At 38.1% G+C, this 23,453-nt stretch overlaps 2 protein-coding genes and 1 long non-coding RNA gene across 3 annotated transcripts in view; all 3 read right to left on the reverse strand.

Moving 5' to 3' along the window:
• sema3h (sema domain, immunoglobulin domain (Ig), short basic domain, secreted, (semaphorin) 3H) overlaps positions 1–6,086 on the reverse strand; it is a 51,370-nt gene extending 45,284 nt beyond the window's left edge. Inside the window, exon 1 of the mRNA XM_008318750.3 lies at positions 5,525–6,086. Within this exon, the coding sequence (XP_008316972.1) occupies positions 5,525–5,627 (103 nt within the window). The 5' untranslated portion in view covers positions 5,628–6,086. The remainder of the gene's footprint in view (positions 1–5,524) is intronic.
• Positions 6,087–8,286: 2,200 nt separating this feature from the next.
• Positions 8,287–13,129, reverse strand: LOC103385008 (uncharacterized). Its single transcript, XR_522178.3, has 4 exons — positions 12,156–13,129; positions 11,649–11,722; positions 10,099–10,235; positions 8,287–8,408 (listed from the first exon to the last, which is right to left on the reverse strand). It is a non-coding gene; the product is annotated as an uncharacterized LOC103385008 (long non-coding RNA).
• Positions 13,130–14,504: 1,375 nt separating this feature from the next.
• rhoab (ras homolog gene family, member Ab) lies at positions 14,505–22,671 on the reverse strand. The gene is made up of 5 exons (XM_008318751.3): positions 22,517–22,671; positions 18,226–18,383; positions 17,937–18,057; positions 17,072–17,202; positions 14,505–16,808 (listed from the first exon to the last, which is right to left on the reverse strand). Exons 2-5 carry the CDS (start codon positions 18,379–18,381, stop codon positions 16,635–16,637), a joined length of 582 nt encoding a protein of 193 aa, XP_008316973.1. The 5' UTR covers positions 18,382–18,383; positions 22,517–22,671; the 3' UTR covers positions 14,505–16,634.
• Between the last annotated feature and the right edge of the window lie 782 nt (positions 22,672–23,453).

Here is a 23,453-nt window from a genome sequence, read left to right on the forward strand (position 1 = left end):
TGCCTTCCCCCCCCCCCCCCCACCCCCCCACTGACTCCGCCTCCCACATCGTTCACCTACAGCTTGACCTAAGCTACGGCTAATGAGGTAAAATACAGGAGAGACTTAGCCTTAACTCTCCTGATCTTCCTGCTCCTGGCTTTTATGAGGCCAACAAGTCAAGTGTGCGTTTGTGGATTAAACTCCAGCACCGTGTTTAAGAAAAAGGAAAATCCTGTGAAAAACACATCCCTGAGAAAACACGGACACCCACGCGGCGTTCACGTCAACGCAGTGGTTAGAGATGTTTTATTCTCTGTTCTTGTTCTCTTTATAGAGACAATAAACTTCTAATCTTAAACTGTTACATCAAACTAGAAGGATAAGATTGGTTGTAAAAAAAGTAATGGAACTTTAAACTTCTCTTTCATCTCTTTTAATCTGTATGTTTTATAGAGATGACGACACTTTGAGGGGCAGCAGGGCAGACTGAGGCAAATTAATACTTTAGGGAAATAAAGGTAATGTGAAGCTTGAAGGGTTTTTCTTTTCTTAATTCCAGGCTAAAGATAGCCCCTGATATCATGAACTACCTCATGGGGGAGCTACTGTTGTTAGGAGGTGGTGTTGCCAAAGCAGAGGGCGGCGAGATAGGAACCTCCTGTAGCAGAGATTCCAATACTGTTGTCATTACTGTGACCTAAACTGGGCGACAACTTCTGGTTATATTTGCTCATAAGTTTAACCCTTCTGTCCTCCACCCAGATGGAGGGTGGAGGTCGACCGTGCTGCAACTTCCTGTGAACAGCTGGTCGTCTGTCTGCTCTGTAAGTATTGTTTAAAGTTCGAAGGTTTCAGAGCTAAACACTGTTTTATAAAAGTTAATAACAGAGACTGCTACAAACGCCACTGCAGTGTTTCCTCTGGTTAGTCACTGATTATCTCTCCATCACAGAGACAACGGCGCTCTTCTCTCCAGACGTCTTTCAGGCTGGGACAATTTTCTTTTTATTAGAGCTTCTGTCAACAATGGTTGGAGCTCAGTTTCCAAACCAGCTATATACCAATGTGTCCCTGGCAGGAGACTTGACCTAAAGTAACCCTTTATGATCCAAGGTCAGATAAACAGACAATGTTGCGTCAGGTGTGGCATCCAGCATTAAAAACATACAAAATAGAACATGTTAGTTCTTGGAGGAAACGTCAAAAAAGCTTAACTTACTCAACAATTCACCAACTGATTGATTAGTAATCTGATTACAATGCAAAAAAAAGTCGGTTCTTTTTCCAGAAACAGAGCACTTTAACTTCAGTTTCGATAAATCAATTCAAACTCGTGCTGAACTGAATAGTTGCAGCTCTGAAGTTCTACGTCTCTGGACTGCTCCTATAAAAAAATAATAATACAAATTACCCCTGGTTTGTACCAGATAACCATCCCAGCAAAACTCCACAACTCAGCAACAACCCTATTACAGAGCCTGGAAAGCACTGGCCTAGATAGAACCAGATCTGAAGGAATAAATCAATAATGAAAAAGCTCTTCATTTTTTGAAAGTTTTGCTCTGAAGGTCTCCATATTTCATAAGTAAATAGACGGGAAATAAAAGAGTTAGGTCAAAAAAAGGATAACGATATCAGATACACAAAAATCCAGGACTAACTTCTTCACCTTTACTTTCAAACGGCAACAGAGTGAATAATTCAGTGGATTTACTGCAGGGATCCTGGTGCATTCGACCGTGTAGAGTTTCTGTAGTTGCTGCCAGCTCTTCAAAAGCAACAGCCTTTTAGAATGGCTCCATCTATTATGACTCTAGTGCTAAATGCTGCGTTCGATGAAAGCCTGAAATTTGTCAACATTTCTGACACACACTTGAAAATGTCAAGTATATGCACAGTTGCAACATTTACAAATGTGTTTGGAGCCTTCGTCTATAACGACACTCAGCACAGGAAGTTTAAATGTCTGCGTTTATTCATCACAACCCGGAGTGTAAATGTCAAATTACAACAGCATAGACCTCCAACACGGAGTGAACAAACTCTGATTTCTTTCACACCGTCTCTGGTGACTGGTTAATATTAAATGTTGAAGTGCAAACGCCTTTTCAAATGACTGCTCGATCAATAAGTCATGAGTCCACCGCTGTGGAACACAGTCTGACTGATTAAATAAACCATCCCCAGATCCCTTTAACTACATCTGGGATTCTTCTGAAGTTTTGAAGGAGATTTGAAGAACTCTTACCACTCGTGGTGCCCATTAGGTGGCGATATGCCTTGGTAGCGTTTGTAGAAAAAGTTTGTCTGTGTTTATAAACTCGACCATGTTATAAATCATTTTGGTCACATGTATACAAGCAACGCTTTCTTGCGTAAAATTTGCATATACTGTTTTCTTTCTAAATGCCCTTGTGGTCGGCGTTGTGTACAGATGTGCCATGCTTCACCACATGAAGTCCCGAAACCTTGTGTGTGTAAGGGGCAACCGGTGTGTGTGTGTGTGTGTGTGTGTGTGTGTGTGTGTGTGGTACAGAGATGTTATCAACTTCCATCAAGAAAATCACACTACCGTTCACTGAACGTTTGCAATAATGAGCTCATTATGTGTGTGTGTGTGTGTGTGTGTGTTCAGATCACTGCTGCATATGGAGGCATGAACCTAAAGTGAATAACAGGATAATTTAGTCATTAAAAGAGATGGAGGTAGGGATGTAATCAGGCGTGTATTTAAGTATTTAAAGCTGCTTTTTTTTCCCCGGCTGCACAATCTGTCTGATGGAACCTCCCCGCTCCACAAATCTTTCTCTTAGTGTGACAAAGAGCTCAAAATCTCACACATCTGACTGACATTTTCAAATTACCTCAGTATAAATAAAAAAAACATGATTTCAACAATTGTTGTCAGAAAGCACCCAGATCTGCATCTTAGCTTCAACATGGACCAGGTCTTTGTCGTCACTGGTGAGCAGCTCTACAGACCAGAATTAAAACACAGCTATATAAAAGAGGCTGATGATAAAAAATATACAGCGGTGGCGCTACATGCTCTGTGGGAAGTAGTGAGATATTGAAACATATGTTTACACATCTACATCAATGATGTCAACATTGAACTGGAAAAGTCATGACTGCTGTTGTACAAAAGGTTGTTGTCGAAAAAGCCCCAGTGGATAAGGCACTGGCCTCCTAAGCCAGGGATTGTGGGTTCGAGTCCCATCTGGGGTGGGCTGCACTTTTTCATAGTCACCGGCTTTGATCCACAACTACAGTACATGAACTGTGGGTTGTATTGAAGTAAGTAAAGCTGTAGCACAGCATGTGACTTCCTCATCAGCACAACAGGAAACATCGATGCCCCACGTGGTTCAACATCCGAGTTCATTACATACATTAGATGGGATGATGTTTCACGGAGGGGATCACAGAACTGACCTGGGCAAGTTATCTAGTCATGTTAGTGTGAAGGTCAGAAGGTGTGACATCACAAACTTTAGTGCTACAACAGAACAAAACAATGGCAGTCTTTTGGTAGTATGTATCCAATCAGGACTGAAGTTTGAGTCTAAAAGACTACTATGACCAGAAGCCCCAGAGGTCTAATGGATAAGGCACTGGCCTCCTAAGCCAGGGATTGTGGGTTTGATTTCCATCTGGGGTGATATGCCTCTTAAGGTGTACTTTTACAGGTAAATTGTTAAATACACCTGTTCTTACACAGTGGAAGGAACAAAAGAGAAATTGAACACATAATACCACAAAAACATTCCAAACTGCAGAATTCTACAGGAACAAAAGAAGCAGGATAATGAAAAACATTTTTTGCTCTGCACTGCAGTACTACCTTGAAAGTCACATGGTGGAACCACAGCTGAATTAGCACATTACTGTATGTATGAAAGCAAACAAACAGCTACACAAACATGGAGAAGGACACGGCGCCACCTAAGAACCACAGTCATCACGTGTCTGTTGTTCAGTTTTGACTGAAGATCATGAAGTGTAGACGGGTGAGGTGGAACAGGCCTGCACCAACACACACACACACATGCATATGACACATGCCAAGGACACACAGGCACTAATAGCTACTTTAGCATCTTCTCACACGATCACATCCAGTTTTCATTAAAGTCAATTCCCACCTGGACCACCCCACAAGATTCCTCCTCTCCCTCTCTCTGTAAATTCTAGGTCAAAATTGGTCGACTTCAGCCTCAGCCACTGTGTATTTGGGCTTATGTAAGAACATGTAATCAGTCATCCCAAAGTCCTAGAACTGACACAAACTGTTTGGACGTCATCCTCGGACTCCAGTCGTGACTGTGGCCGTTTGGGAACATCTCTCAGGATGTCACATCGGTTTCCTACTGGGAGGCAACGACTACATAAATTACCAGCAGGGCTGTGTGATGGGTATCTTTAAACTAGGACAGCCTGAAACTGTGCACGTTACAAAGACCTGTCATCTCCAATTTACCCATGAATCACCCTTAACACAGTCCCGTGATGATTCAAAAGCCTGTTATTTAATGCAGCCTTGCTGCACAGTAGCAGTGGGTGAAGCAAACCCTCAGTGCACACATCAGAGCCTGCGTGTTCAAACCCAGTATGAATGTTAATTCAATTATGGCTCTCAGTCTAAATGACTTTTTCTTCTCCTTTTGTCATTTCTAAGGAGGTCTCAGTGAGTCTGTCTGCAGGATTTTCCCCCAGACTCTGCATGGACTCCATTGTTTTTGAACAGATCAGCCCGGAGCCAAGGCATAATTAAGTTGGTGGTGATCTGGATCTGGGATTTCTGCCATCACATCATTAATGCTTTTTTGTCCATAACTTCAACTAATGGACAAAGACATTTAATTTCAAATGCTATGGGGTATTGTTGTTGGGATGAGGTCAGATTATGAGAGGATGGTTACTCTGTGATGAGAAGCTTGTTTGGAAATTAGAAGATTTGGACAAACAGTTCCTTCATTTTGGCCACAGAATAGTGTTTGACTGATACTTAAATGTAGGGCAGGGCTAACATTATCACCCAGCAGCTGATAATATATATATATATATAAAAAGCTCAAGTTCAGTTTTATCAACACAACTTTAAATTTAATTTATGATAAATTCATCAGAAAAATTGTCAAATCTGACTGAACTTTTGGTTTGTTCTTGATATTTGGAGCAGCCTGATGCAACAATTTGCTAAATGAGACACACTCACAAAATAGGCCACATTGAAAAGAGGACATGGTCAGCAATACAACAATATGGTGAGAAATCACTAGTAAAAAGTACACTGCTTTTTTTTTAAATAGGTGAAATGACGGGTGAAGGAAGTGAGGCTGTCTCAGGACGGAGGACAAATTCAGAAGGAGACAGGTGGAGGAACAAAGAAGCAAGGGTATCATTTGTGCTGCAATTACCGTATAATAGTGTGGGAAGAAAAAGCAGAGAAAGAAGAGAAGTAAAGTGTGAGAAAAGAAGCTGGAATGAATGAGACTGAGAACACAAGGGAAGAGGAGAATAAAAGATCAACTGGATTTACCTGTGTGTGTGAGCTGCAGTCTGGGCTGAGATGCTCTCCACGCTCCTGTTAGACTGGCCACGAGGTGGGCCAGCAGGACCACCACGGTCAGTGGCTGACACATCCTTCTCCTCACTGACTCACTCACTTACTCACGCACAAACACTGACTCCAAGAAATGCAGAGGAAAGGAGTGCAAAAGCAGACCTGGTCCAAACAAGTCCAGAATCACACCAGAACAACAACAACAACAACAACAACAACAACAACACACCGAACTACAACTAAAGTCCAAGTCACACTGGTGCAGAATCTGAACCTTCTCTAAGTCCAAATGTCCACTTTGAGTAAATCCTGGTCCTTTATATAATGAGGAGAGCAACACTGACACACACACACACACACACACACACAGGGCTGTGAGTTTAGAGTTGGGAGTGTGTGGTTCTGTGAGCGTCTGAAATACAAATGAAGTATATTCCAAGAAAGAAAGAAAAACTAAGTGGTTCTCTCTGCTGCTTCCTCACAGCTTGACAGCTCTCTGCTGCTCTGTCTGCTCCCAGCTCCTGCTGCATGTTTCTCTCTCTCTCTCTCTCTCTCTCTCTCTCTCATTGGAAAGAGGCGGAGAGACACATCCCAGATCATTGCCACTGTTAACACACACTCACAAATGTAGGCACTCAAGTCAGTGCAGTGCGCTAGAGAAAATCAGTTTGAGAGTGGAAACGGGGGAGACAAACGAGGTTTCATCTTTGCAGCCGTCACTTCTCTTTTCCTACTTTCCTCTGCTCACATCCTGACTCCTTCAGACAAACAGAGGAGGGCAGCGTTGGACTAGAGGGAACGGCTGCGAGGATGGAAGCCAGATGATAAAATATGTAAGAAAACAACAAAGGCAAACACACTTCAGCATCATGTTGTATTATTTGCATGTAGGCACTCTATTACTTGGTTCCCAAGGTGGGGTGCGGACCCCCTGAGGGCTGCCACGCCCCAAGATGCAGATCAAAGCTGGACATTGATAATAAACTCTGTGGATGTTGGTTTCGCTGCTGCAACCTGATTCTAACAGAGCAGCAGCACAAGACAGAGGCTCACAGCAGTCGGTGAAAAGACGTGTGTGAGACGATTAGGATTTTAGTTCGTCTCTCAGGGAACTTATTACCCCCGACCCCACCTCCTCCATGATGTCAGTTAATGCTCTTGCTTTGTGAACTAAATAAAACAAAAGAGAAAAATAAAGGCATTTCACACTAACACATTTTTCATATATATATACATATATATACACATATATACATATAAATAAATATATATATATACATACACATATGTTTATATGTGTATGTATGTATATATATATATTTATTTATATGTATATATGTGTATATATATATATATATATATATATATATACATATATATACATATATATACACATATATACATATAAATAAATATATATATATACATACACATATGTTTATATGTGTATGTATGTATATATATATATACATACACATATGTTTATATGTGTATGTATGTATATATATATATACATACATACACATATAAACATATGTGTATGTATATATATATATTTATTTATATGTATATATGTGTATATATATATATATATATATACACATATATACATATAAATAAATATATATATATACATACACATATGTTTATATGTGTATGTATGTATATATATATATTTATTTATATGTATATATGTGTATATATATGTATATATATATATATATATATACACATATATACATATAAATAAATATATATATATACATACACATATGTTTATATGTGTATGTATGTATATATATATATTTATTTATATGTATATATGTGTATATATATGTATATATATGTATATATATGTATATATATATATATATATACACATATATACATATAAATAAATATATATATATACATACACATATGTTTATATGTGTATGTATGTATATATATATATTTATTTATATGTATATATGTGTATATATATGTATATATATGTATATATATATATATATATATACACATATATACATATAAATAAATATATATATATACATACATACACATATAAACATATGTGTATGTATATATATATATACATTCAGTAAACACTGAATGTACAGATGGTCTTAATCCTTCGTCTCATTTCTATCCTTAACCCAAATACAATCATTAAACCCAGTTTTTTATTTTCTCATTCCTTTCATTTGATGTCAGCTCACTGCGATACAGCGGTTGAAGCTATCATTTTTTTTACCAGCTCAAGTTCAATAACACACTCGTGGAAACAATTTATTCATTTTCTGGATTAAATAATGAACCAGTACAAAGTCCTTCCCAAAGGATGTTCTAATTCGTGAATTATTTATTTTCCATATTTGTTTGAAATTCTATATACGCTGTTGTGTTTCTATTATATATAAAACTAGGATCTTAACTGTCCTGTTCCCTGGTCTGTTCTTCTTTAACTTCTCATAAAAAAAACAGAATACAAAATAAATTAAATAATGAACCATGCCCCAGTCAGGTCACACGTGTTTTTCCTCATGATTTCAATAAAAAAGGTTTTTGTTTTTTATAAATAAATGATAAATACAGTTTTGTATTTAAAATGTTTTGTTGTTTTCTATTTATATTTTTTTTTTCCTTGTTCCAAGTCTTGTGAGCCTCATTTTTCCGTGGAAGCACACACACCGGTATGCAATAATTCTGCTATGGCTACAAAACCATGTCAGTCAGGCATCGTGGCTCATACAGTTTGTTTTTTAATAATTTTTTAATTCAGCAGTTAATGATTAAAAATCAACATTTGTTTAAAATTCAAATAAAGTCCAGTGAATGTTGGTTGGGGCATCTTGGTTCTCTGTAAAACATTAAATTACTTAGAATTATTTTTAAAAATGGAAGACACAATGACTGAGTCAAGATTGGAAACAAAATTTTGTTTAAAGTTTAAAGTTACAAAACACACTTTCAGGTTGAATGTTGGGGTTTCTCATCAGAATTATGCTGTAATAAGAGTCGTGTCATCAGTATGACATTATTATGATGCATCATGGGAGCAGTCACAAAAGGAAGTGGTCAGCAGTGAGTAAACACAATGTTTCAAAAGTTTTCAGTTCCAGTGAGTGATGAACGTCACTGGTTGTACTACAGGAGTGAATTACTACTGTATTTTCACAGGAAATTACTATTTTGAGCTGCTCTTTTTTTTTTAATGATGTGGGAGGTAACTATAGGGCAATTATGAAATACTGTAATTATCACTGAGTAAACTTTTAAAAACTCCAGTTTTGCTATTTGTTATATTTGGGCCAATTCTTCATTGTTTTCATTTCATTTCTTTTGAGTTTGGAAACAGTTTCCCATATCTTTCATATCTTTAGACCAACTTACATTGTAAGAGTGGAAAAACTTCAATACTGAGCATATAACACTCTCTTTTTAAAAATAACAATAATAGAAGTACTAGAAGTAAAAGACAGATGCTGGGCCAGAACCTCTCCACACAGTTATCAAATTTGAACAGTTGTGATGCTACAACAGAAAAAACATTCTGAGCTTGTTGCCCAGTGTATCCAATCAGCTGGTATGATAATTAAAACTAATGACCTCCCAGTCAGCTTGAACAAAAAGCTCCAGATTTTCTCTTCCACAAGTGATGTCAATTAGTTAAATAGAGTGTGCACTCACGAAGCTGAGATCATTACTGGCCTCAGATCTTCCCGCTGCCATTCTATCTCTCTGCAGGAACACACACACTGCCAGTGTTTCATGTCCTGATAGAGAATACATCATCTAATGAGCACTCCGTCTTGTTGGCCTTGTTGATTTTGCTTGTTTTTGGGACTTCTATTTCTTTCCATTTCCATTTGAAGCCTGATGTCACACAAGTTTACAACGCGTTTAAACGTAATCGTTATCAGATGAATTGAAGTGATGGTAAAACAAATGACAAACGAGGAACTTGTTTAAACCTGAAACTTGGCAATTTGTGGTGTTTTCCAAGAACTAAAGCAAATGTATGCATAATATTTTCAATATTATAAATGTTGTTGTGAAACATTTATAATATTGAAAAACCAGCTACTTCTTTAAAATAAATAAATATCCTCTGTACCTTTTTTGTGAAAAAAAAACAAATCAATAAAATAGGAGAATTCAAAAATGTCCAAATATATTTAATGATTGATTAATTACTTCAGCTTTTTGGGGTTTTACCCAGGGAAGATGTCTAGTTTAAAATAATTCTTGCTTTATCTTTTTAAATATTGTTTATTTTCATTTATATGGTTTTTAATAGGTATTTGTTTTGCCACTTGTTGCTTTTGTAGCACAATAATAATAAATGGATAAATATATAACAAATAATCCAATAAATGTAACTGTAATTTCGCTGCTTGGGATCAAAAAAGTATATCTGTTTTTCTAAATACAACAACTCAGCAACATTAGTGGTGTCTTGACAAAAGCTTATAATGTAGGAGAAAATTATCCAATATATTAAAATAAGAGTTAAGTCTGGTTGCCCTCGGGATTTGAGATGACATTACCTTAAATATGACAGTGCTGCCACCTTTCGTTTGGTCCGTGTTTCTACGTGCAGAATTCTTGGAGTTATCGCGAGTTGCTGAGTTCCTTCGATATTTGAATGGTAGACATTATAATGGAAAGAAGTCGTCTATCAGTTCTGAAAGGAACAACAAAATTTAGACAATAAATAACACGCAAAGACGTCAGAAAGAAAAATGAGATGAGAAACAGAACAAGAGAAAAAAGTAAAGCAAAGGTCCATCGAATTAAAATAATTTTGCAATAACGTATACTTACCGCTAGGTGTCCATGTTTCACTAAGTAACATATGTAACTCTTTAGTCACATCAAAATAATGATCTCATATGAATGTTTAATGTGTGTACTTACAAGGGGAGGGGGGCTGCAACGGTGTTTAATGGCGTTTGCTCTAATGTCCAATATCATATTTATTATGATCGGCCATAAATCGAGAACTACTGCAGAGCCATAAAACCATCAAGAACACCATCTAATCTGGACATACATTCTTAGTCAGTATATTTTCTTTATTATTAATGGATACAATTCTTAAAGCGTTTGTAAATCAAGTTTATAACCAGAGAGCTGTTTGAATTTAAATTGTCTAACAGATGTGTTGGGGTTTATGACAGGGTGGAGTTGGTGTGTTTGAGGGAGTGGGTTTGACCGTCCTGCGCGCTCCTGTTATGGTGTGTTGGAACCTTTTGTGCGGGAGCACGGCTGACGGGAGCGCGCTTACTGCTCAATGGCAGGCTGCTTGTAAAATATAAATAAGAGACAATGGACTTGAAAAGTTAATAAGTGGATATACTTTTTTCTTATAATTATTAGTTGTTTTTGTTGTCATTATTATTAATATTATAATTGTTAGACATCAGTGAAACTTGTCAGATGAGATATGCTGAGGTCACTGGACGCTGTAAGCGCGTTAAAAATAAAGTTGGGGAAATAACAGAATGGGTGGGCGTCAATATGACTCACAGTCCAGGGGCAATCCTTGTCAGGGTCCTAACAAAAAAAAAATACACACTAGACAGGGACGTTCAGCTTCACAACCCAAAGTCATCAACAAAGATCGCCTAGCGAGAAGATGAGCTCTATAGTGCGTACATATACAAAAGCAGTATAAAACACACCACTACATTACGCGGCTTATGGAGCCGTTATACACCGCACATACAGTAATGAGGGTTTATTATAGGATGCAACTACGGAAGTGTCAGCTGCTACCGAAGCCATTTTCTAACATCTCTCTGCTAGGTTGCAGAAAATAACAAATAAGAACATATTGCAAACAAGCAACAATCAACATCACTACACGTGTAAACATTTTTATTTTTCAATTTTTTTATGTTTGTATTTCTCATAACAGAGGCTAACGCATACTAGGTGTTGTCTGTTAACTTATGAAGAAATATTATTTGAAAACATTTTCAAAAAGTAGTGTAACATGTGGGGGGGGGGGGTACAAATACAGTTTTGGAGGAACAGAGATCAGGTTCAAAAAGTATTTTGAACAGTTTAATTTCATAAATCAGTCTTAACTCACAGAAACCAAGGACCAGGCAGGAACAGAGATGACAAGCCGACAAGGAGAACATGAACCATAATCACACAGAGGCCCTAGACACAGAACAGGAACAATATACAACATGATCCATAAAAGACTGAGTGAACGAGAGATGTCTATAAACCCAGGGCACCAGGTGACATGAGTGCGACTGATGAACAGAAACAACAGGACACAGGTGAGTGTGATGGAACTAATAAACTGAAATTGTTTACATCAATCTAACAAAAGGTTAGTTAAACTGGATAAATATAGCTTTAATAGAGCCAAAACATGCCTAAACAACAGCACAGGCAAAGCTAAAAGACAGCGAAATCACAATTAGGAAAAATTAGGATGTCAATCAAATTATTTTAGAACACCCAAAATGGCTAAAAAAGTTTGGCTGCAAAGAAGCCTTTGTTCATAGTTTGCTCTCTATTTTACCGAGAAAAAGTAATATTATAAGTATAACATTCCTAGGACGATATGAATTGGAGTTGATACCTTTGTCTAGTTTGAGTGCTCAGCAGTGTGTTAGCCTGAGCTAGTGAGTTTCTAGTATCTAGAAACAGTTGTAGAGTGAGAGGTTTTTGTCTCCTTCCATCTTTCTACCTGATTCCATGCTCTTCTGTCACCCGCCTCCTCTTTCTTTTACCTCTCTCTAATTGGACGGGTCGCCTCCATTGCGTGACTTCCCATTGGACAAGCCAGACGGGCGATGAAATCATATTGGTTAAAAATAGTTGGGCTTGTGAGAGCTAAAAATAGAGCGGTATATAAAGGCGGCAGTTGCACTGCGTTGAGCCGTACTCTTCTCCAGTCTGTAGCCGGGGGAGAGCGCAAGGAGAGAAGAAGAAGAGAACGAAAAGGGGGAGGTGGAGGAGGAGAAAGACGTGCAGCAGAAGGCGGCGGAGAAGTGGGGGTTAAAGACAGAAACAGTCTTGTTATTCAACCACTGCAGCCTCTCACCAGCTTCATTTCCCCACGTGTCTCAGCAGAAGCTGTGCTCTCTCTTAAATGATGCCCGGACACAAGTTAGGGTGGAGGAGGCAATGACGAACTTCCTTCCTCTTTGTTAGCTCTGTGGTTTTAATATGAGCCCATGCGGTTGTCAGTCAGAGGAGCAATTACACTGAAAGATTCAAAGAAGTGGTCTCTTAAACTGAGTCATGGTTATAGTGGTCAATTAATATTACAATAGTAAACGAGCTTAGCCTTGTGGTGAATAAGCTTACTTTTAATCTCGAACATGGTAACTTTGCTCTAGGCCCAATTTGTCACATTTCAAGTATATTAATATTATTCGTCAGTCTCGCCAAAAGGTCAATTGTGACCCTCCATTCCACAATATGAAGATACAACAGCAGTTTGTCTAACCAAGTTGTGTTCTTTTCATGCTTCAGTAGTTATTGCCTGGACATCAAATGTCAGTTTGACATTTGATGTCCAAGTACAGACCTGGAATCCAGGGCTAAAATAATCATAGAATAATATTTGCTGACATCAAAACCTGAATGAAAATTAGCCTAGTGTACTCTACTTTTTTAAAACCAGGTTGACAACCTGTGTTTTATTCCTGGCATTATTGAATAGTCATTTAATATTAGTACATGGCTTAAAGACATTTGCCTAATGAATTGGGAGTGTGGGAAAGTGAGCGTCTTCGGTGGAGTAATAAATACATTGTCCTGATCACATGTTTTTCCATGATAGTACTGTTGATTTACTCCTCCACACTGCCTTGCACAACCACAGCACAGATACACACCCAGAGCCACATTATTTCTGAACATTCAGCATCAGTTTCATCCCACACAGGCTGAAACTGCATCACCTCAGCATCCCACACACTCCACTCTTTTTGCAAGTGAAATGCTCTAAGGCCCCTCCCCAGCAATAATCATCTCAAATGATGTGTTCTCTGTAGATATTATGTAACTTGTCATACAAATATTAATATATTAATTTGTTACATTAATTCATATAATTGAATTATTATTTTTAACCATATGTACCATTTGTAACCGAGTAGGAATAAAATAATTGATAGAGCCACAATGCCAACACCCTGGACAGTGTACCCTGATTTCGCTTGTGTGAATATTTAATTGCAAACATTCTAATAACATGATTTTCTGTGTGCTTATTCCAAGATAATCACTTTATTTAAAAAAAAGAAGAAACGTGATTACCTTGCAGTGTGGCTAGCCTTAAAGAGTCCTGTAAGTATGCTGCTTTGTGATGTAGCTCAAGCCTTGAAACCTCTGAGGTTTGAATTACACTCAAAGATCGATGTGTTTTATGATCAGTTGGGATCGTCATTCATTGGGTGTCCACTGAAGGATTTTTACTGATGCAGTGAACCACAGATTCACACTGATATAAACCCATTAACAACACGCCTCACTAATACATTGTCTTCCACATCCACTGTTGTGTCACACACTGCGTGTAGAGCCATGGTTCGACAATGACAATCGCTCAGCAAAGACTAATCTGAGGGATGGAGAACTAAAAAGTGATTTAGGAGTCTGCAGTGGAGCTTTATGGTAAATGAGAGACTTAATTTCAATGTCAAATGCATTAAGTGTGACATAATTAAGATTTATATATATTTTTTGATTGCTCCACACCTCCAATAGTTTCACCTCTTGCTGTTCTCTGCACATTTTCAGTGATTGCACCAATTTTATTTGTCCCATGCTGTGGTTGTTACTAAGGCTCGACTGTTCAACACTTCATATCAATCAGTCACCCATTAATCCATTATTCATACAATGTGTGAAGTAAGTGAACTCAGAAACTCATCTCATCCAGACCACTGATCCAGACCATAATGAAAACAGGCTTGGGTGTTATAGTAAAGTAATTTATTACACAAACCAAAGCTAGTTTACAAATACAGTTTCCAGTCCTGTGCATGTGTATAGTCGAGTATGAACAAACCCACATTTCATATTTACAGACTTTGCATACAGCTTGGTTTTCCTGCTCCTTGTTTACGGCACTGCTTCAGCATCCAAAAAATTAGGATTTAAAATACAATAAAAGAAATACAAGAAAATGATTTGTACATTACGGAGGAAACTAGACTTGTTTTTCATTTGTCTTTTCAGTAAAGTTTCTATTGCAAGGCATGATTGACGAGTCATTGCAAGCAACAGTAAATTATCTGAGAGATTTTGGAAAAGACTAAAAATAAACAGGAGGAACGGCATGTGGACAGTTCTCTAGTTTTTCACCTCCTATTTTTTAAATACTGATAGACACATATTTATGACGATTTAAAGCAGGAAAAATAAAAAATAAAAACAACACAAAACTGGATTTGTGGAACAGGCTCCTCCGTGCAGGCCAGGAATAAGAACAGGAGATTGCAGATAGTCAAGAAAAATAAAGTCAACCTGGTTATTAAACAGAAAGTCATGAAAGGCTGGTGACATTTAAATCATTCGTAAAAACAAAAGATCTTTCAGATTCTCTAAAATAAGGGTTTCAACATACACAGAATGGTTAATTTAACCTGAATGTTTGTACTTCAGATCTTCCCAACTGCCTCATCTGACAATGCTGGCATTTTCATGTACAGTATACTCAACAAACAAGATCGATGTTTTTTTCTTTTCTTTTTAATATTGACTATTACTACTAAAACGAAGGTAGAAATGTTTTTCCCATGAAGGATAAGTTGCACAAACATTACAGGCACAACTTTCCCTCAAACACCAACCTGGTCATGTTTTTTGCACATCTGAACCATATGCATGCATAGTCATTCATCCTAAATATGAAGAGCAGCTCTACTTATGTATGTATGCATACACATAACATAACACATTCTTGACTCTCTTGTTCATTGACCTGGTTTACACCCAGGTAAAGATGAGCACCAGCAGTCATTTTTGTGGAACAAGAAGTGATAGGAGCCGAGAACGAGCAGCTGAGTTAGCTCAGGTTGTACTACTCAGGGCAGGAAGCCATCTTTGTCACCCAACGCAAGGATTTCACAATTCACCTGTCATTTGCACCACCCATCGGTTTATTCCCTAACAATGAGGAAAGGAATGTGACCATCACCCTGCCAAATCCACAGCACTGCACAGGTCTGTTAAATATTGAAAGCAGGAAACACAATGACAATGTTACTTAGCAATTATAAATCAATTGGTGATGCACAGAGAGAACCTCTGTTTATACTGAAAACTATTTGACTGTAATCCCACATGTACTTTGGCTACAGTTATACAAATGACAGTTTGTTTACTAGAGTAGTAAACAAATGATCAGAGTACTCTCAGGGCTCAGCTAGTTTGTCACTGAGTCCTGTAAGCAGAGGATTAGCCAACTGTGGGACTCAGTGGCACTGAGCTGGACATGAGAGCACGCTGCTCCACGCCTCTTCTCTGATAATACAACACACAAGACCTGAGCAGCTGACAACACATGACCACTGCTTCAACATGGTGGACTCTATGAAAAGATGAAACTTTTCCTTGTGCCTGATTTTAAAGAAGAAAATGACACCTGATTATAAATGAACCACCTCTGACCATTACCTTATATATTAATTAGCTGTGTTGTTCATACTGTAAATCACATGCACTTTTCTTAAATCATTCTGTGTTGTTTTTTGTGTTTTTTCTTTATGAACCAGTGTCTAATGTTCTCAGACAGTGGAAGTGGCTGGTGGAATTTCCCACTTTGGTGGTAAACCTACAGGTACATATCCCAGTGTTTACACTGGTAGCTATTTCCTGTGCTCCCTCGCCACTGATCCATCTGCTTACCCGCCCAGCCCGGTCAGAGAATCCAGAACCCACCTCCCAGGGTAAATTCAATCCGACAAACAGCCATTTTACAGCGGTAGTAGTTTACTGCTTTTCCTCCCGTCCCTCCCCTCTCCCATCAAGTCACCCCACGGTCCCAAGCCCCAGCCCTGTGTGCAGTAGCCCAGGGGAAAAACCAGTCCAAATGTTGGCCACTTTAGAGCAGTACACATTTGCTGCTCTTTTTTCCTCGACGAGTCTGCAGTGCTGCCCTGGTGGCCATCTCAAACACCTCCCGCACACCGTCCTTCGTCTTGGCAGAGCATTCCATGTAACCAAATGCTGCGATTCTTCCGGCCATGTCCCGGCCCTCCTCCGACTTCACAGGCTCCTGGTAAAAAAAGACAAATGGGTTATAGATACACATATAATAAACAGACATGATGGGTGCTGAGAGAAGAGATCTACTACCTTGACAGATAATCCTGGAGATTTATAGTATTAATGCAGTCCCACTTAATAGTTAAATGCAAAATGGGCATCCGATTCAAGTAACTGCTGCTCAGTTACTTGAATCAGCTGCCCATTCTGCAATTAACTTTGACTTTAACCTCCAATAATTAACCATTAATATTATTAAAGAAAATAAACTACCTGCTTCATCTTGGCCAGCTCTCGACGTGTGTGCTCATCATTGCGCAGGTCTTTCTTGTTACCGACAAGGATAATGGGAACGTTGGGGCAGAAGTGTTTGACTTCTGGGGTCCACTTCTCTGGAATGTTTTCTGTGAAAGAATGGTAAGCTCAATGACTTTTTGTCCAAAATATTTATTTCCAAAAACATCAGGTATCAATGCCAAATATATACATAACATAAATTGATTAAATAAACTACTCGTTACTGATGCGCCAAATATAAAGAAACATGTTTTTATTGGAATAGTGCAGAAAAACACTTTGATAGTTCAAAAATGTAATAAAGTTAATTTTTACAAATTAACTTATATGTGTCCATACAACATTAAACAGCTAGACAAAGACAGAATGTGTTTCCATATCAGTGCTGAACATCAGTGAACAAAACCATTCCACTTAGTCAGCAAAACACTGCTTTGGACAAAAATAATGTCCCTGTAAAAATTATGATTTGGAAACTCTATAACAGTAACCCTTTGTTTCTGTCACAATTGTAACTTCCTCTCATTTTGGTCTTGGTACCGATAATGTGCTGTACTTCATTTATTGAGCAGCATTCACTGTAGGTAAAATTCCTTATTTATGGTGAGAGATAAGTGCTTTTAAAAGAAAAGACATTGTTTTAGTATGAGGCTACATTACACCCAATGACAAATATGTGCAGTTCCCCCACCAGCAGGCACAACAGGAAGAACACACCATCTACTGGCCCCAGAAATAACTGAACAGAAAGATGGGGGAGTGCATAGGAAGGATGACGATGTTGCATTATATGAAAACATTCTATATTGTGAATTTCTGTGTGTACGTGTTGTGTACTCACCCAAGCTGTCGGGGCTGTCTATGGAGAAGCACATAAGAATGACATCAGTGTCTGGGTAGGAAAGGGGTCTCAGCCTGTCGTAGTCCTCCTGACCTGCTGTGTCCCACAGGGCCAGCTCAACCTGACAAACACACCATAGATCAAGACAAAAAACATTTGCTCTGCCCTTTGAGAAGTGTTAAAGAGGATGTTCGAGCACATAGCTGCATTTGTTTATACATCACCACAGAATAGCATTTGTAAAATGAATGAAATATAAGCTATGAGACAACTACGAGAGCTTGCTCACCTGTTTGCTGTCCACCTCTATGTCAGCAACATAGTTCTCAAAAACAGTGGGAACGTAGACCTCTGGGAACTGGTCCTTACTAAAGACAATTAAAAGGCAGGTCTTTCCACAAGCTCCATCACCCACAATCACCAGCTTCTTACGGATGGCTGCCATCCCTGGAGATGGATACAATGACAGTGATGAAGGTTGAATTAAACAACTGATAATATACATACTGAATACCACTAAATCAATGTCACAATCTGAAGATTATAGGCTGTCTATAAAGATTAAAGAACATCCCGTGGACTCAGAAACCCTTTTCTGAACAGTTAATTTACTATAAAAAGGATCATGAACTAATTATTGCTTGACATTTGAAGCGCATTTGGACCAGATATGCAGTGTGCACGTGATGAAATGACAATCAAAAACCACGAAAGAGCAACTCTAGCCAAGTTCAGAGCCTCGCATGTTGTAAAGGCATATTTCCGCAAACTTTATATTCTCTATGTTCACCAGGTCTTTGGGTTTTTGAGCAACACTGTGATCCAATACATATTTACCGCTTTAGTTATGTCAATGCCAATTAAGTTCACTCCTTTGTCCCATTATATTTAAGATATGTTCATTACTGTAATCGATATGCACAGCAGAAATTTTTTTTTCAAAACCTTATGTTACTTTAGGACTATGTCTCTTCTCCTTCAAAGCATATGCTTCCTAGAATCTAGGCAGATTTCAGCAATAAGTAAAATCATCCAAAGGATTGCATTATACTCTATGCCAAATATCTACAGTGTTTCAATAACTGTAAATAGGTGAACACAGACACAAAAGTTAAAATTTGTGTTACCACGTTCCATTTATTTTCTGACCCTGAATGCACCACAGTGCCACAGGGTGCCGCAATCAGTGTCTGAGTGGTGGAGGAGAACTCTAAGTAGGACAGCACTGTCAAAAAAGATTAAACCATTTCCTTTATGACCGAGGTAAAAAGATAAAAAATAGGGCAGCTGTAGCCTGGAGCTGGGTGCACAGTCAAAGCCTGCAACATTTGGTTGGTACAATGAAAACATCATTGTGCTTGCATTTTAACAAAAGCCACCTGGGTGCCTTTAAGCAAGCTGTAGTCACTTTTCCTTTAAGAGCTCTGCCAATATTAAATCACTGAAATAGGTAATAATACATACTATAGGTGAATCAGAAGTGCAAGTCACAGCATGGTTCATTAGTTAAAAGTAGAATTCACACTAGGACTCAGAGTGGCTTTTACCATCTTTTATCTATGATCACAAGAGGACAGCTAAAATGTGGGTGTTAAAAAGGAAATGAACTTTTGTCAGGGCTATTCCCGTAGATGTAAAATGTGGTTTAATAGTAAAAGCCACAGGAACCTATTAGTTATCAGGTTATGTGGCTTTACTGACCTTGATTTCATAACTTCCATGAAAATAACTAATACATAATGCTAATCTGCCCTTGACTAGCTACAAGCATTTACTGCACATGTATACCGTACGGGATTTGCATGTTCTCCCCGTGTGTTTGATTTTTCTCTGGGTACTCCGCTTACTGGTTTCAGGGTTATTTGTCTCTATATGTGGCCCTGTAAATGACTGGCAAACTGTCCACGGTGTACCCTGGCCTTAACCGTTGACAATTGGGATTGACTCCAATGCCACCCCTTCCCCAGCTTCCCCAGTAATCGCACAAAGAACTAAGCGATATAGATAATGAACGGATGGAGATACACAAGGCTTGTGAGTCATAAAAAAAAAAAAAAAATCAATCACATTCTATGAGTGAAAAAAAGGATTTGTACAACCCAATTTGGCTAAAAAAAGTTTACATCCATATTCTAAAAAACTAATATAAAACTTCTTGGGATGCATCTACATGGCACCAACAAAATGTGAAACTAACACCAACCCACACCCATCACCATCTCTGGCTGTTGGCAATATGTTAGTCATATCTGCAAGACACCATGGCAAACAGCCAGCTCCAATTTTCACATTAAAACTAACTGCAACTCAAAGAGCATTTGAAGTAGCAATAGGATTAATTACTGCATAAGAAAAGGTATTTTAGTCAACTTACAAATAAACTCTCCTGAACATTTGTCACGGAGAGGAAAGATTAGTGATGCAGAGATGTTGACAACCAATACAGCAAAAAGGGCCATGTAATAATTATTTGTCTAAGTTATGTCTATAACTAGGTGCTGGAAAAGAGCACATTAATAAACCCTCACTTTTAACTGCATATTTGAGAACCATGAGGTTATATTCGAAATATGACAATCAGAAGATAAAGTGCAAGACAGAAATATCAGAAAATTGATTAAATATGGTAGCAACCTACTTTAATGCTGCCCTACTTATGGGGATCCAGTACACTGTCAACCAAGAAAATTTTTTCCCATGTCAATATTCATAACATTTTTTTTGGAATTGTATTTCCATATCTTTTTTTAATTTTGTATTACATCTAACACAAATTGTATAGCAGTTTGACTGACATTCTCAGGTTTCTTTTCAGCAGTCACTACAGTGGGAGGCTGGTTAAATGTGTTTTCTAATGTGACAAACATGTTACACCAGCTGTCAGAAACCCCTGTGGGTGGTATAACTGGACAAACAGATCCCTGTCAGCTGATGCTCCAGCAAACTTACAATAACCAGACAAGAACACAGCCACCAGAAGCACCAGCCTGGTGACACACATAAACATAGTTTGCTTTGATTAAAAAATAACTCAAACAACAAAAAGAAAAACCTTTTGGAATCAACTCTGCAGTAAAATAAGTAAGATGTAAAGCTATCTTTGTATGACTTAGTTTCTACACATTTTACATAGATGTTGTAAATATATTACAGCTGCCAAAATGACAAAACATGTGAACTGTAATAAATTTTGGGCAATATCTATAAAGCTCTTGCAGTCAAGAACACCTTGTGATCAGCCGTGTGTATCCATTCACTTTGCATCAATCTGAGTAAGAAAGCCTCCACTGCATTAATAAAAGGTAAAAAAAAAAAAACAAAAAAAAAAAAAAACACAACCACTCACAAAAACGCGATTGCCTGTTTTACAAATATCCAACATATTTTTTATGGTGGAATATTGGCCATTAGCTATTAATCATAGAGCAATTGCAGAATGGTGCATTTTTCTGACAGAGTGATGGCATGTATAAAACCTTACTTCACAGCTTCATGGACAAGAGAGTGTGAAAGCTACAGCAAATTCTGCCTCCTACCCTCATCTACATTACATGCTGGGATGCTCATAATACAAAATGATGCTCCCCAGTACGAACAACATCAGATTGAATAATATATGAAAAATAACTATTTTTATTTGATTAGGTATTAGACAAAAATCCCTATATTTGTCAACACAATTGGGTGTCATTTGGAATTCCCACCATGACTGGTCTTAGCCCAGATCACATTTCTCCAGCCTTGACTTAGTACTGTTTGAATATCTATAGACTGGTTGGGTGGTGCATTGAAAAAATGACTAGGCTTTTGTATGGGCATCACAGTCAGCACAGAGAAAATGCTTCATGTCTAGTGTCAGAAAGGAAGAGGGCTTCCAGTGTTTATTCAAACAGTGTTTTTAAACCTGCCAGCCACTGGGTGGGTCACCAGAAAGATGGCGTCATCACATAGGCAACAGATGGCTAGTGTGTCCGCAGTGGAAGAATGGGTGGGTGGCCCTGATCCAAACTAGACACCGAGTAAGAACAGCAAACACTGAGGCATTGACTAAAGATAAATCCACCGAAAGGTGAAGACATTTAAAAGAAGGACGAAATTAATGTAATGTGGAAAAACTCATATGGAGAAACGACGTGGAGACTGCCTGTCCCATTTGTACTGACACGTATTAAAACCTATTAAACGAATAGAAAAGGAGTATGGCTTGTTTAATAAAAAAGTCCACTACTGGTCGTTTTACTACAACAATAGTCGTTAAACAGCGTCATATATCATTATCAGACAGCAGTCATTCACCTTCAGTAACACTAAGCAGTTAGGAANNNNAGACACTTTATATTAAGCGATAATGTATCACCATTATAATTGTTTGACAGGTACGGACGGATGCGGCAATGAGACTGAGATCGTATAGAGGAAAAGCTAACTTGGCAGACGTAGGCTAATTTGCTAAGCTACAGTTAGCACGGCCTTTCAAAGCTCCGGACAACTTTAAAAAACAGCCCAGCAGGTTCTGAAAGTAAACCACAATAATACAGACATGCCTATGCTTTCATTTGGTATTAAAATAAGTAGTTTACCTGTAGTTTATATATGTAGCAGTTGTTTTTTCAGTTTCCCGCACCTTAGCCGGTTTGCCAACCAGTCGAGTCGCTCGCTGCTCCTTCCCGTATCTCATACAATGAATTAGTTCACGGGAGCGCGCAGCCCGGGTTTGTAGTTTGTAGCTGGGGGGAGGGGTGACATGCACGAGCTGGGAGCCACACCTGCGCGGGCACGACGCACCAGAGACGAGAGCAATGAGTTTGAAATGAAATGAATGCAAGTGTGTAATACTAGAATAGTAAAGGTTTACAGCTATAAACACATTAAAGTTCACTTCAGTTGGTCATCTTGCGGAATGTTTCCCCTTTTCCAAATAAATAACAAAAGGAAATAATTTACTCGATCAATATGCATTTACTAGTAGATATCTCTTTATTCATTTATTACCACAGTTAGATTTAATTAATCATAACAGAATTGTCCATTTCAACATTTTTACAGTTTGATGAACCCAAAGTTGCTGTCACAATTACATCCGGACTTACTATACCACCTGGTGGTCATCTCGGGTAAATACACAAAAAGTATTTTGTGGGCTAATGTTACAATACAATTCAACATAGCTGTACCCATTAAAAATGAAGCTGTTTCTGATGTCAGCCAAAGCGCACACAGGACACCTGGCTAGGAAGGTGTGCAGATAATTCCTCACATAATAAAGAAAATTGTATTTATCCTCCTATTATTTAAAGTCTAATAGTAATGTGGTTCTTAACAATATTTATTCTTTGGGAATAATTATAAAATTTTCAGGATGAAAATATTTACCAGTGAAAAATAGTCCACATGTGCCTGGGTATACATGCTTCCTAAATTTGCTGATATGTACAGTTTTAAAAAATGTGTGCAGAAAGTTTAAAAGTACAGTTTTAAAAAATGTGTGCAGAAAAGCAAGTATCACAACAATAAAAT

This window comes from Cynoglossus semilaevis, chromosome 10, assembly GCF_000523025.1.
Source record: "Cynoglossus semilaevis isolate Cse_v1.0 chromosome 10, Cse_v1.0, whole genome shotgun sequence".
Lineage (NCBI taxonomy): Eukaryota > Metazoa > Chordata > Actinopteri > Pleuronectiformes > Cynoglossidae > Cynoglossus > Cynoglossus semilaevis.

What these genes read in the sequence shown, in the direction of transcription:
- rhoab (XM_008318751.3), bottom strand. Translation starts at nt 18,381, where the DNA reads ATGGCAGCCATCCGTAAGAAGCTGGTGATTGTGGGTGATGGAGCTTGT. An exon ending in AGACAGCCCCGACAGCTTGG is followed by an intron (nt 17,203 to 17,936) that starts GTGAGTACACAA and finishes ATTCTTTCACAG; the next exon opens with AAAACATTCCAGAGAAGTGG. An exon ending in AGCTGGCCAAGATGAAGCAG is followed by an intron (nt 16,809 to 17,071) that starts GTAGTTTATTTT and finishes TTTTTTTACCAG; the next exon opens with GAGCCTGTGAAGTCGGAGGA.